This window comes from Malania oleifera, chromosome 13, assembly GCF_029873635.1.
Source record: "Malania oleifera isolate guangnan ecotype guangnan chromosome 13, ASM2987363v1, whole genome shotgun sequence".
NCBI lineage: Eukaryota > Viridiplantae > Streptophyta > Magnoliopsida > Santalales > Ximeniaceae > Malania > Malania oleifera.
Genome location: NC_080429.1, coordinates 18,436,299 through 18,449,673, shown reverse-complemented (window position 1 = coordinate 18,449,673; position 13,375 = coordinate 18,436,299). Strand labels below are relative to the sequence as shown.

General features: G+C 35.1%; 1 protein-coding gene across 1 annotated transcript; it reads right to left on the bottom strand.

Moving 5' to 3' along the window:
• Positions 1 to 5,953: 5,953 nt before the first annotated feature.
• LOC131146914 (enolase) lies at positions 5,954 to 12,576 on the bottom strand. Its single transcript, XM_058096762.1, has 17 exons — positions 12,393 to 12,576; positions 11,820 to 11,883; positions 11,309 to 11,373; positions 10,582 to 10,629; positions 10,394 to 10,480; positions 10,198 to 10,278; positions 10,003 to 10,104; positions 9,841 to 9,921; positions 9,657 to 9,731; positions 9,448 to 9,510; positions 9,281 to 9,361; positions 8,825 to 9,019; positions 8,698 to 8,748; positions 8,261 to 8,349; positions 8,048 to 8,099; positions 7,138 to 7,194; positions 5,954 to 6,314 (listed from the first exon to the last, which is right to left on the bottom strand). Exons 1-17 carry the CDS (start codon positions 12,456 to 12,458, stop codon positions 6,234 to 6,236), a joined length of 1,338 nt encoding a protein of 445 aa, XP_057952745.1. The 5' UTR covers positions 12,459 to 12,576; the 3' UTR covers positions 5,954 to 6,233.
• Positions 12,577 to 13,375: the final 799 nt, after the last annotated feature.

The following is a 13,375-nucleotide window of genomic DNA, read 5'->3' as shown; positions in this document are numbered from 1 at the left end:
AAGTGAAGGTAATTAATAAAATAAATAGTGAATTTTTCCTCAGAAGATGGTGTATAGCATAGATAGCAAATTTCGAGGATGAAATTTTTATAAGAATGGGAGAATGTAGAGACCCGAAAAATTTAAATTATGAAATTAATGAAGGAAAAAAGAGAAGGAAAGAAAAGAAAGGAGAAAATAAAGAAAAATAAATTTTAAAGGGGAATCTACAGGGCTTCGTCGACGAGTGCCCTGAGCTCGTTGACGAACTGCCTGATTTGCCTCATCGACAAGGACACATGTCTCGTCAACAAAGAGATACAGGGAGCAGGGTTTCAAAATATTTAGGTTCGGAAACAAGGTTCATGGATTCGTTGATGAACTCCCTTCTTCAGCTCATCAACGAGTCCACGTGTCTCGTCGATGAAGCCACATGGACAGCTGCCAATATATAGTTGAAAATCACATTTTCAACGAAAAATTAGCTCCTTTTCACTTTCTCTCTCTCTCTCTCTCTCTCTCTCTCTCTCTCTCATTTTTGGCTCTCCCTCCTTATCTCTACGATTTCAGTCTCGATTTACCTCATTTCAACAATCAGAACTTACCACTATGATCTTGGGGTAATTCTATACAAGATTGTCGGAGCAAATTGTTGATTTGGAGTTTTTGGGCATCATCCCAAAATCAGGGTAAGTGAGTTATTTTAAGGTTTATATGGTTATTGAGTATTTCTGGACCCAGATTTTGTGTTAGATGAAAATATGCTGAAGGTTGAGTTGATTAAACTAGGGTGTTGTGATTTCAAGGTTTGGGTTTCCGAACACTACAGGAGCTCAGGTAATATTGATAAATAATTAGTAGTTTAGAATTTTGTGGATAAAAGAGATATGTGAGCCTGGGAAAAAGGCGAGTATAGTTATTATTCTGAGTTTGGGTTGATTGAATTAAGAAATGTACATTATTTCAGGGTTTTGAGTTGGTACGCCGCAGGCGTGAGGATAGAGTTGGAGTCAGGCCTCTCAGTCAGTTAGGTAAGGGAAATATGTTATATATTCCAACTAAATTAGATATTTTTACCAGTGAAATATAGTATAAGAATAGGAGTTTTTAGAGTAAAAATTATATAATTTTACATATTATAGTACATGGATCTTATTTATTTAACTGTGTGGCATGAGTAAATATCAGTTCAATACAGAACTTACACAGCTTTCATAGTATCATGATTTAAAGTATATATATAGAAAAAGGTTTTACAAAATTTACAGAATCATGATTTACAGTATACACACAGAAAGATGTTTTACAACATTTACAAAATACCATGATATACAAATTACAGAACCATAGCGTTTAGATATTACAGTTTATTCAGATATGACAGTTTATTAAGATATTACAATTTATTCAGATATTATAATTTATTCAAATATTACAGTTTATTCAGATCAGTTATTATAGTGTTATAGTTAATTCAGTTGAAACAGAATCATGGTAAACTATATATATATATATATAGACACACACACACAATAGTATTATATAGTATTAGACCCTGATAGATCAGATCAGATTTTAGAGCACGGTACCATTGCTATCTCAGTTCAGAGTGCAACCACATATCTCAAATAGTGTGTGGATTTTATGAGTAGTCGATCGTGCCTTGGGAGAGATTGCAGGGTCCCCGGTAGTTTAGGTTGAGGCGGTCGATCTGACGACAGAGGTTTCAGTTGACTTATCTTGATAGGCCAACCAATGTTAAGTCCCGCCTACGGGCCGCACAATCCTATCATGAGGGGTCAAATCATGACCTACAATTATCCATCCAGGGAAGTTTTCACAGTTATGTGTGTATATATATATTTACAAAAAACAGTAGATATACCTATAGATACTAAAAGTATGATTAAATAGAAAGTTCAGAAATAATTGTATTTTAAACCACATAGGTGTGAGTTATATTGTGTTTTATTTTACATTTTATCTCAGTTTCAGTTCATTAAAAATATATTGTTCATGTAAACTCAGTTGTCACACACTAATAACAACATATTTCGTCTTACTAAGAGTTGTCTCATCCCAGTATTTACAAATATTTCAGGTGATCCAGTTAGACGAGCAGATCAGGCTCGAAGATAGATGAGACCCTTATACTGCCCTGCCTGTAGGGTGAGTAATTTTTGGGAGCAGTATTTTTGAGTAGATTCTAGGGGATTTAGTGGAGGGTTTTGGAGGGATGTGTATATATGTTTGGAAACTACTGAGGCTCTGGTATTGTAATTATGGCGATGTAATTTATGTTTTTCGCTGCATAGGTGTTTTTGTTTCTATGAACATTATAGTCGATTTTATAAGGGGTATCGGAGTAATATAGTTTTACAGCATATATAAATGGTATGAATTTTTGGGTCGTTACATGCGTGATGAGTAAAGCTCTAGAGTGGTCATTAGTGCTAATGAAGTATGGACTGCTAAGCTGTTATGGATCAACATGGTTTGATTGACGGTTTGAGGCTATTGAATTGGTGTTTTGGTTTTGATTTTGATTGATGCCTTGATCGTAATTGGTAGAATCAGTTCGAGCCATTAAGACCAACCTGGCTTTGATACCATAAAACTGATTGAAACAAAATGAAGAGAGCACAGGAAGAAGAAAGAGCTGCACAGAAAACAGAGGAAAGCAATATGGTGCTGAAGGAGCTTCAAGAATTCATCTCATTTTCACACACTGAACTGTACACCATGATCAGAACAAATAGGGAGAGGGAATAACAGAATTACAGCATCTCGAGCATATACAATTGACCAAGCAAAATTGATAACAGAAAGGGAATAATATGAACAGAAAAATAGATTTGTTCAAGTCATTCACGTGGGTCCCTTTCTTCAGATTTCTAGTGTGAGCTAAGGAGTTGAGCTGGAGTCTGAGCTGGCTGAGGTCTGGGCATCCTCAATTCGTAACAGGGTCTGCAGGAAGTACTGCAACAGGCTAGTGCAGATGAGAGGCAGAGACAGCCACAGCTGCCTCTTCACTTCTTCTTTGATGTCCTCTCTTCTAATTATAAACCCATCAACCCTCATACTCTCTCCAAACCCATTTTCTTCTGCAATACCGAGAATCAGAGGAGACCTCAGAGACGCATTTTGGGTCTCTCTCTCCATTTTCTTGGCTGCAGGTAGGAACTGAACCAAACCACACACACAGACACACTGATGAGAGAATGAAGAATTGAGAAGGACATTGTATATGAGGTTGGTTCTTCAGGTGTGATGATAGAGTGCCCATCATTAATTTAGACGGGGCAATGGGGGGAGGGTGGAATGGTAATTTCAACAGGGACAGAGTTTGCCCGCTGGACCATACACAGAATTGAAAACAATGATTAGGTGTGAAGGGTAGGCTGGGGAGGAGGTGCCTCACAGCCTCGTGCTCATAGGGGGCTTCTGCGACACCGTTTTGGAGTCTGCCCTGTTTGTCGCTCAGTTAAACCCTGATTAATATTTTAAATTTCTAAATCTTAGCTCCTAGTTAAGACAAAACATATAATTCTCTTCTCTATCTAAAATTTTTTGAGCTAATTTTGTGTTGGACCATCTACTATAATTATTGGATTGTGCTAGAATTCGGATTTTGACATCATGTGAGATAAAAGATGTAGAAAATAGGTAATGTGATTTTGATGATTTTTAACATGGCTTTCTATAGGCCCCACTTGAATAATTGTTAAGTTAGACTACCTAATTATGTTGCATTCTAGAAAACTAATCTAACGTATTCTTAAATTTTTTGAATGGTTTTAAATTCAAAATTATCATTGTCGACGTAAAGTTTAGTATGAGGTGCTGATGAGAGGGAATGACCATCCCCAAACAAGAAAGGAAAATCCATGAAAAAAGGGTAAAACGGGTAAAAACAAAGTTGGCATCTTATGTTTTTGAAAACATAGGAAAAATAAAGCAAAATCCTGTCAAAAGTTTGCGAAAATTAGTAAACGAGTTCGATTTATGTAAGAGGAAGGTATTAGCACCTCCAACAAGACATGTCGGAACTGATATTTGAACACTCAAATTAGGACCAACTTAGATTCCAAAAACCGAAGTACCCCTGACCAAAAAAAAAAAAAAAACCAGAAAAGAATAAATTTAAAAAAAAAAAAAAATGGTATCAAATAATTAGCTTGTCTTGCCTTGGCTGGCAGCCCCTTCACTCTGAACTCTGATTCACGCGATGTTGAGATGAACTTAACTAGATGAATGGGTCAATGGGAATTTCACATCTAGCATGTATGCACGCCTTCTTATGGTAATTGGAATAAAACATAAGAGACATCAGCTAAAATGAGACTTGGGCTGCCTACGTCAGCACATGTTTATTTAGACAAAAAGAGAGAAGATTGCAAAGATTTTGAAATTAAATTAAGTGACTTGCTGTGAAAAATTCAAAAAACAAAAAAAAAAAAAAAAAAATTTGTAACCTCAATTTTAGTCAATGTGACCATGTACACATTTAACCCATCAGGTAGGGGTAAAACTCAAGTTGGGTGAGCCTCCAATTTATAGGCCAAAATAAATACAGGTTTTTTTCATTTATTTGCCTTTTGAAGCATTATATTAATGCTTTTAAATTTTAAAATTTTAAAATTTTAAAACTAATATTTTAAAATTTTACTGGATTACTTGGGCTTTCCATAGACAACCTAAATAGAAATTATCACTCGACTTATTCATGTTCTTTCATTTCAATATGATTTCATAATCAGCCAAGAGTAAAATACACAATTTGGGTACAAACCAAAAAAGGGCAAGGCTTAATAATTTTTTGCAAAAGAAAAAATTTGAAGTTCGTTTTATAAAAAATAAAATTCTAAAAAGAAACTCGCACACAAATGATGAGGGAAAATTACCCCTGACATAGAAGTAGCCATTGGTGAAAAGGTGTTTGTTGTGTTGCATAATATAGAGCATCAATTTTGCAGATTTAGTGTAGGAAAACAACAAGGGGAAATGTGTTTAAAATAATGTGCGTGTTGTAAACATGCTTCTACTTTGATTAATCTTTCTTCAATGAAGAAAATGTTATGTGCTGGATGGACTCTGATCTAGATTGAAACCCTAGTAGAGACTCCAAAGTTTTGGGTTCAACATCCCCATGATAATGGGGGCAACAAATGAAGAAAATACAGCTATAAAGCTACTTTCCAAGCCAATACTGGAGTTAAATCTCAACCAGTTCCCTTAGCTCTATAGATAATTGAGGAAAACTGTTGTATACAATATTTTCTCAGTCACGCGATGCCTCTCTCCAAAAGAGATGTTTTATTACTACAAAAGAAGAAAAATGGTGTAAGCTGGATGGAGACAGATTGGATGTTCATAGTGATTTCAAATGTCCTCTGAAAGCATTAATTTTAAATCTTAAAAATAAATTTCAATACAATTTTATATCCATCATATCCAAATCTAATACAACTCCGAATTCAGAGCTTATCCAAACATAGCATCATTGTGAAACATGACCAAAATTTAGAGCACTGGAAATTTGATAAACAGCAAAAAATTGTCACATGTTCACCCTATAGTATTGAATTTTTTTTCCACTAATATAGGAAAGCAACAATCTCATGAAGCTGTGGATCCAAATTGCAATATCATCACCAAAAAAGGCCGAGGTAGAAACCAAATATTTAATAAAAAATGACATAAGATCAAATAGAATAAAATCAAATTTATCACTAAAATTAAATTTATCACACATTCTCCATTCTCTTCATCCCTTCCGAGTGTTAGATCTTAAAGCCCTTCAATATGAAAATTCCTGCATTCAAAACAATTTAAGAATTTTATCCCGAAATACAAGTGCCCAAGTCAAAATTCAAAGCAAACATGTTCATGTTTCCTTGTCCCAGGACCAGGAGAATATAACACCAACAAAAATTATGTATCTGGAAAGAAATCAATTCATGGCACTACGTCCTTTTGCAGGCAACCCCATATTCAAAATTTCATTTATCAAGGCATAACATTCCAACAAAAACCAGCTGAAAGATACATTTACCCTCCAAAATAGTAGAAACCATAAAGTTTCTCTACTGGGCAGTCTGAATTCCTTTAGGGGCCACAAAGAGCTACAATTCTCAAGTAGAAAAATAGTGCGAAATTGTGCATCCGCACTACCATATTTATGAAAATCTCGACAAAACACACGATTATGAAAATCTCAGCAAAATACTTGATTTGGTATCTTCAGTCGTTATTTAGTAAGGCTTCACTGGTGTTCGGAATTTTTCTCCAGCATAGACTGCAGCAGATCCAAGTTCTTCTTCGATCCTAAGAAGCTGCAGTAGAGAAAATGCACCAAATGGTTTTACTCCACTCATGTAACACCCAAATCAATAAAGGATGCATTTAGAAGCATGAATTTCAGAGTTAGATCTGATTTATGTAGGCTTGAAAAAAATTCAACATAATTTTATAACGTCCAAAATCCAAATAAATCCTAAACCCAAAATTTGAACTCCATGCTCCCAAACGCAGGGAAAGTGTACTAGATGCATCAATAATTCAATAAATTCAAAATAAATAAATGGATAGCTTATAACACCTCCTAGTTCATCTGGAAGTCACTACAAGCTCAGATATATATATATATATATATATATATATATATATATATATATATATATATAGAGAGAGAGAGAGAGGCTCAAATTATATCTGGCGAAGTGCACTAGGTTGCCTACCCATCATGATAAAAGATGTAGCATGAGTTTGCCCCCATGAGACATCATTTACAGAGCGTTGTCTGGTGTGGGAACTTTTTAAATACAATAGGCAAGCAATACTCTCCCAAAAAGACCAAATAAACAATGTTAATACCATGACAGATTTTTACAGTGCAGTCTCCTGATAAAAGCTTTTGACAACGTAATAAACAAGCCAGATGTGCTCCCAGAAAGACCAACTGAACAATGCCACAATCATGAGATGCTATAACCATTCTACTCTAAACATGTTACTTTGGCATCATTCTTTCTAAGGTGTATAAACACTGAAAATCAGAATGTGGAAGCATCACATCACTCATCTCATATGATGTAACTAGCATGGTGCAAACAATACAAGTGCCCCAGATGAATCAAGTAGAAAAAGAAGTTTTACCTGATTGTATTTAGCAAGGCGCTCAGATCTGCAAGGAGCACCAGTCTTAATCTGGCCCTGTTCCACCACATGCCAATGTCAGATGACAAAACTTTAAGCCATATCACAACACCAACAGAGTCCCATAGGCTTGAGTTTAAATGCTATTGTTTGGTTGAGCCACAAAAAAGCAACTTGATTTCGCAAGGCATTGGAAATTCTTGTAGTTCTATACATATGATCTGTAAGAAAAGGACTGGGACCTACTACTTATACGCTCATTATGTATAATTTTTGAGGGGATGTGTGGTCAGAAGAACACTCTGCATTTGTTTTGATGTTACTCCACAAGCTTAGATGATGATATGCATTTTCTATTAATTTCTGAACAATAAAATTCCAGAGCATCCTCACATCAGGCGGTCAACAAACTGCCATGCCAATGTCAGATGACAAAAATTTAAGCCATATCACAATACCAATCTTGTCCCACAGGTTTGAGTTTAAAAGCCATTGTTTGGTTGAGCCACAAAAAAGGTAACTTGATTTCTCAAGGCATTGGAAATTCGTGTAGAATACATATGATCTGTAAGAAAAGGACTGGGACCTACTACTTATATGCTCATATATAAATATAATTTTTAAGGGGACGTACGGTCAGAAGAACTGTGTGCATTTGTTTTGATGTTACTCCGCAAGCTTAAATGATGATATGCATTTTCTATTAATTTCTGAGCAATAAAATGCCAGAGCATCTTCTCGTCAGGCTGTCAACAAACTAGCCAAGCATGCTTATCAAGTACACCATACAGCGCACACCCAATTCCGCCCGCTTGTCTTATGCTTTGCTTACGCAATCAAACAACAGAAGATAAAAACAGAGGAAGCAAAAGAAACAAAGAGGCAGAGAGCAGAGATTGGGGGCACTCACCGTAGCCAAGCCAACTGAAAGGTCAGCAATGAAAGTATCCTCAGTTTCACCGCTGCATTAAACCACCCACAACATGAAAATCCTCTCTACTTTTTTGGAGGGGGAGGGGGAGGGGGGGAACCAGAAGGTGGAAATTTTTCCATTTTTCTCATGTTTCACGGGAAAACAGATTAAGCGGAGGAAAAAAGACGCAGAGAAGAGATATTGTATTACCTTCGGTGGCTTGCCATGACACCCCATCCAGCACGCTTAGACATTTTAACCGCTTCAATGCTTTCAGTCACAGAACCAATTTGATTCACCTAATATTCCAAAATGGAAGATTGAGATATTAGACTTTTGCCAACAGAAGAAAACAGAAAAGCATAAATTACACCTAAGCTTTTTGTTCCATACATTTAAAGTCTATCATTGGCATAGTTTTCAAACTCGAGCTTATAATGTCAATCACTCCCCCCAAAAAACATTTTTCCCTTCTTCCCCAATAAATTTAGTCTCTTAATGACATGGAACATCATGCATTTCAGAAGTTTGCAAAAATGTAAGTAAACAGCAACCATCCACAAAACTACAGAATCAAATAAAGCACAGTAATATATCCTAGGTTATGATCTAGCCTCTCCAGATGAAAATGACAGAAGCAAATATACCTTCAACAGAAGAGCATTGCAAGACTTCTCATTGATTGCTTTCTCTACACGCTGTGACGACAAAAAACTGGAGTTAGTATTCCATACATACGTGCTTTTTTTGGATGTAATATTTATTATTTATCACCTTAGGATTTGTAACAAGGAGATCATCACCAACAATCTGCACTTGGGTGCCAATTTCAGCAGTCATCTTAGCATAGTGCTCCCAGTCATCCTGATCAAATGGGTCTTCTATGGAGACAATTGGGTATTCATTCACAAATGACTTGTAGACATTTTTCAAACTGTCTCCTGATATTTTTTGTGATCCATCATTGTTCTGCAAACAGAATCACATAATCTAGTTAAACATTAGGGGCTTCAAAGTTCAACACCCCCCCACCCCCAAAAAAAAGGACCATTCAGGATTTTTTGAAAAAAAAAAAATTTCCTTGACCATTTTTCCTTCGCACATAGGATTAAAACCAACTAGATTGCAAAGTCACAGAGTTCATAAAAATAATAATAAAATAGAAAATCATTAAGAACTTGAGACATGACAAAAAGGAATTTTTAAAAGCCAACCATGGTTACATGTTACCTCTTCCTTGAAATTCAAATCATAGGTGTGATCCTTGCTGTCATAGAACTCTGAAGCAGCAACATCCATTCCAATAACGACCTGCCAGGAAAGCCAGAAGATTAATCCAATATTTATATAAAAACCTTTAGCATCACAACCACAGAAATGAGACCATGAGATCTTACTTTCCCAGTATATCCAGCTTTTGCTATAGCCGTCTTCAGCAATTCAAGGCCCTCTTTGTTTTCCTGTAAAGAACACACACATTTCAAGTACTAAAAATATTTTTTTACTTTTAACTGAGTCTACTTGCATGTTTCCTTGAATATATCATTTGCAGGCTAAAGAAACAATTAAAATGTTTACAAGGCAGACAACACAAATAGTACCAAACCTGAATATTAGGAGCAAAGCCACCTTCATCACCAACATTAGTAGCATCCTGACCATATTTTTTCTTAATAACAGCCTGGAAGAACAAACACGTAGGGAAATGCAATAAGCCCTCAGAATGGTAATATACCACCAAAAAAAAATAAATATATAAACAAAACAACAAGAAAAAATCAAATTCCCACCTTCAAATGATGATACACTTCTGCACCCATCTTCATGGCTTCCTTGAAAGAAGATGCCCCAACAGGGAGAATCATAAATTCCTAGGGAAGGTGAAAACAGTTGAGCATAAACACAGCAAAGGGGCATTAATGTTGCACAATAAGATTAAACACGAGGGTTACCTGCATTGCCAGTTTATTGCCGGCATGCGAACCCCCATTGATGACATTGAATGCAGGTACAGGGAGCACTAAGGTTTTGTTCCCAGCAAGATTGGCAATGTGCTGCGCAAAAGATAATAATGTAAGTAAGCTTATATAAACAGTCAAGAAGGAATAACTCACACAAATGAGGAAAATGCTACCCCTGAAAAATACCTGGTAAAGGGGAATTTTTTTCACACTAGCTCCTGCTTTACAGACAGCAAGGGACACAGCCAATATTGCATTAGCTCCAAGCTGAGACCATTAGAAAATGGAGAAAATCAATAAGTTTCAATCCAAAAAGGATCTCAACAACATTGGCATTTTTTATACTTCAAAAAGTGACTTATAAGCAGAGAACATATGATACCTTCTGTTTGCACCAACCCCATTCATTAACTGTTCCATCAAGCTGTTGTACCATGAAATTGTCAAGTTTAACCTGTTCTGTTGGATCCTGTAGAAGAAAATTTGAAAAGGTAAAAGGAACATACATACATCAACAATCAATCATCTGAAAAAATTCAACGGCCACTATTAAAACTGCAAGAGATGTACCTTGCCGATCAAAGCAGGTCCAATAATCGAATTGACATTCTCTACGGCCTGATCCACAGATAAATATGAATTAATTAAGATTTAATGGTAACTTTTAATTCACTTCATCCCTTCACCACATCAACAAGCATGCATGCTCTTAAAACAATTTTTGGTTTCAAGTTGGCTCCAAGTAGGGATTGATGTCTCTCACAACCACTTAACGCGTCCCACCCCTCCCCCTGGGTGGGATCCAAGAAAATAGTTACTTTTAGTCTTTGAAAGGGAGGGAAGTAAAGAAAATTCTTCAATTACTGCAACAAATTTCCAGATCTAGTAGAATTTAGGTTCTATTTTTTGACTTAAAAAAGGCTTTCTAAATTAAATTTTCCTTTTGCAACAGCAATATATTTGTGTTACAAAGAGAACAGTTCAATGGAAAATGATTTATTTTAAAAGAGGATTTAGTTTTATTGGGTTTAAAATTAAGTGAAATTCAAGATGCAACATATCAGTTTCCCTTCTTTTTCCTGCACTTCCAGAACAAATAAGCAGTCCCTTTCAAGCTAAGAAAGTGCAGGAATGAAGAGAAACTAGTAGGTTCAATCTCAGACTTCTCATAATTTTGAACAGCATCTTCAAGCCATGAACATTTAAACGTCACAACAATCAGATCATAATGAACTGTACACCACTCTGAGAATCTCCATTTCAAATGAAAAAATAAATAAAAAAACAAGTTAATTACCTTAAAAACCCCTTTCCCCATGTAGTCTGATCCTCCATCCCTCAATTCCAAAGCTTCATAGATTCCTTAGAAAACCATAAAATGTTTTCAGTTTTCACAATAAAATACAAATATGACTGCAAACATTCACAATCCGCCTGAGTAGAACAACGAATGTTGGAAGGCAAACTGTTCAAGGCTTTTATGCTCAATTTAAGATTTCAGAAGTTGCATTAGAAGCATTTTATGAGCCATAAGGAATGTAACAAATGCAAATCAGTCTTTTCTTGAGATGTCAGACTTCAGAAGAATATTTGCATCCAAATTCACACAGCCCCACACCTAGATGATTAAGGAAGCTTAAGAAAACAAGTAAGCTCAGTAAGTTTAAAAATTTATGCAAAATTAATACAGATTATTTTAAAAGGTTCGAAACAAAAATTCACAATTTAAAAGTCTTAAGACTTCCCAATAATTATTTGAAAGAAGAAGAAGAAGAAGAAGAAGAAGAGAGCAGATGCTTCCATATTACCTGTAGAAGCACCACTTGGAACAGCAGCCCTACATACGGTGCCATCAGAAATTGTAACATCGACCTGGATCAAGTCAGTAGCTAATTAGTAAATTAACAAGAAATAACTCATTTCCAAATTTCTTTTAAATGAACATCTCCATTTTAATCGACTGGCTGCCAATCCGACCCTCCTGCACTTCGACCCGAAGTCTAGCAAGTCGGATCCAAATCAGCACTCCAGCCTCATCCATTAACCCTTACATCACGAACATTATACATCACTGATAATAACCATAAGACCAGAACAGAACATGAGCTGCGTGTGCGTCATTCGCACGCAAGTTTACAGATATTTAAGCATAGCAGTTCTTAAATATCATTTTCCTAGCCCTTACTACAGTTTCTCAGGAGCCAAACGGGTAAAATCAGTGGCGAAATCATTTCCAAGTGTCTAAAACACAAAGAATAACAAACTGCATCTATACTGAGCTCAAAAATCAGAAACCAGAACAAGAACAACGAAAGGTGTACGAATCAGAAAAGAAAAGAATAGTTCAATAGATCCGAATGGCGGAATAGAATAAAACGTACTTCTACGGTGGGGTTTCCACGGCTGTCGAAGATCTGGCGAGCTTTCACGGCCTTGATCGTTGCCATTGTGATTTTTCCTCCTGTTTCTCGGTGTTATCGGTGACTTTTTCTCTGAGAAAATGTAACGCGAGGAAGATAGTGATTTAGGAAGGTTTATTATATAGCGAGGGCTCTAAGATCTGGACCGTTGAATTGTCAGATCACGAGAAGCTCGGGGTACCAGCAATGGTAAAAAAAAAAAATTGAATATTCCTTTTGGATGCTCCTAAGACCAAAGACATACATTTGATTTTTAGGACACATGTATTAACTAATTTATTATTTGAATCTAAAAAAATAATATTTCAAAATTTAATATAGTGAATGGTTGATAATTTTTAAAAATTTTAATAAAGGAATAAAGGTTTCAATCTTTAATTTCTTTTAGCATAAAAAAATATTAATTTTTGATATTTTAATTTGTGAAATAAAATGAGGTATGAAGGAAATTTAATGTAACATACTAAAAGTTTGAATAAAGTTAGTGATGAAATTAATGTTTCATTTAAATTAATAATTTTGATTAAAGAAAGAAAAATTATTATCGATTATAATTTTTTTGTATATTTTTTTGCCTTCTTTTAAAATTTTTTAATAATCAAATATTAAAAAATATATTCTTTCAAATTTTTCTTCCCAATTCCATTTTTATGTACCAAGCATAACATCTAATTAGGGCAAATATTTACTCAATAGCTCTTCATTTATCGAGGGATACTACCTTTTGTTTTGTGTAATTAATTAAATCTAATAAATTTAATGCTTAATTGTTGTTGTCTTTAAAAAAATTTAATGTAAATTAATTAATAATTTTTAAAGACTCAACTCAATTGAATATAAAATAAATCATGTTATAAATTGAACTAATGACCCCTGATTTGGTGCCGCCTATGTGGATTCAAAGGGATTGTCTAAAAAAAAGTTTTAGGTAATTAAAAAAAAAA

Excerpts from the sequence above, each read along its gene's own strand:
- LOC131146914 (XM_058096762.1), bottom strand. The coding sequence starts at position 12,458 with ATGGCAACGATCAAGGCCGTGAAAGCTCGCCAGATCTTCGACAGCCGT. Across the intron at positions 11,884-12,392 it reads GTGGAAACCCCACCGTAGAA|GTCGATGTTACAATTTCTGA; the intron begins GTACGTTTTATT and ends GACTTGATCCAG. Across the intron at positions 9,362-9,447 it reads AAGCTGGATATACTGGGAAA|GTCGTTATTGGAATGGATGT; the intron begins GTAAGATCTCAT and ends CTTTCCTGGCAG.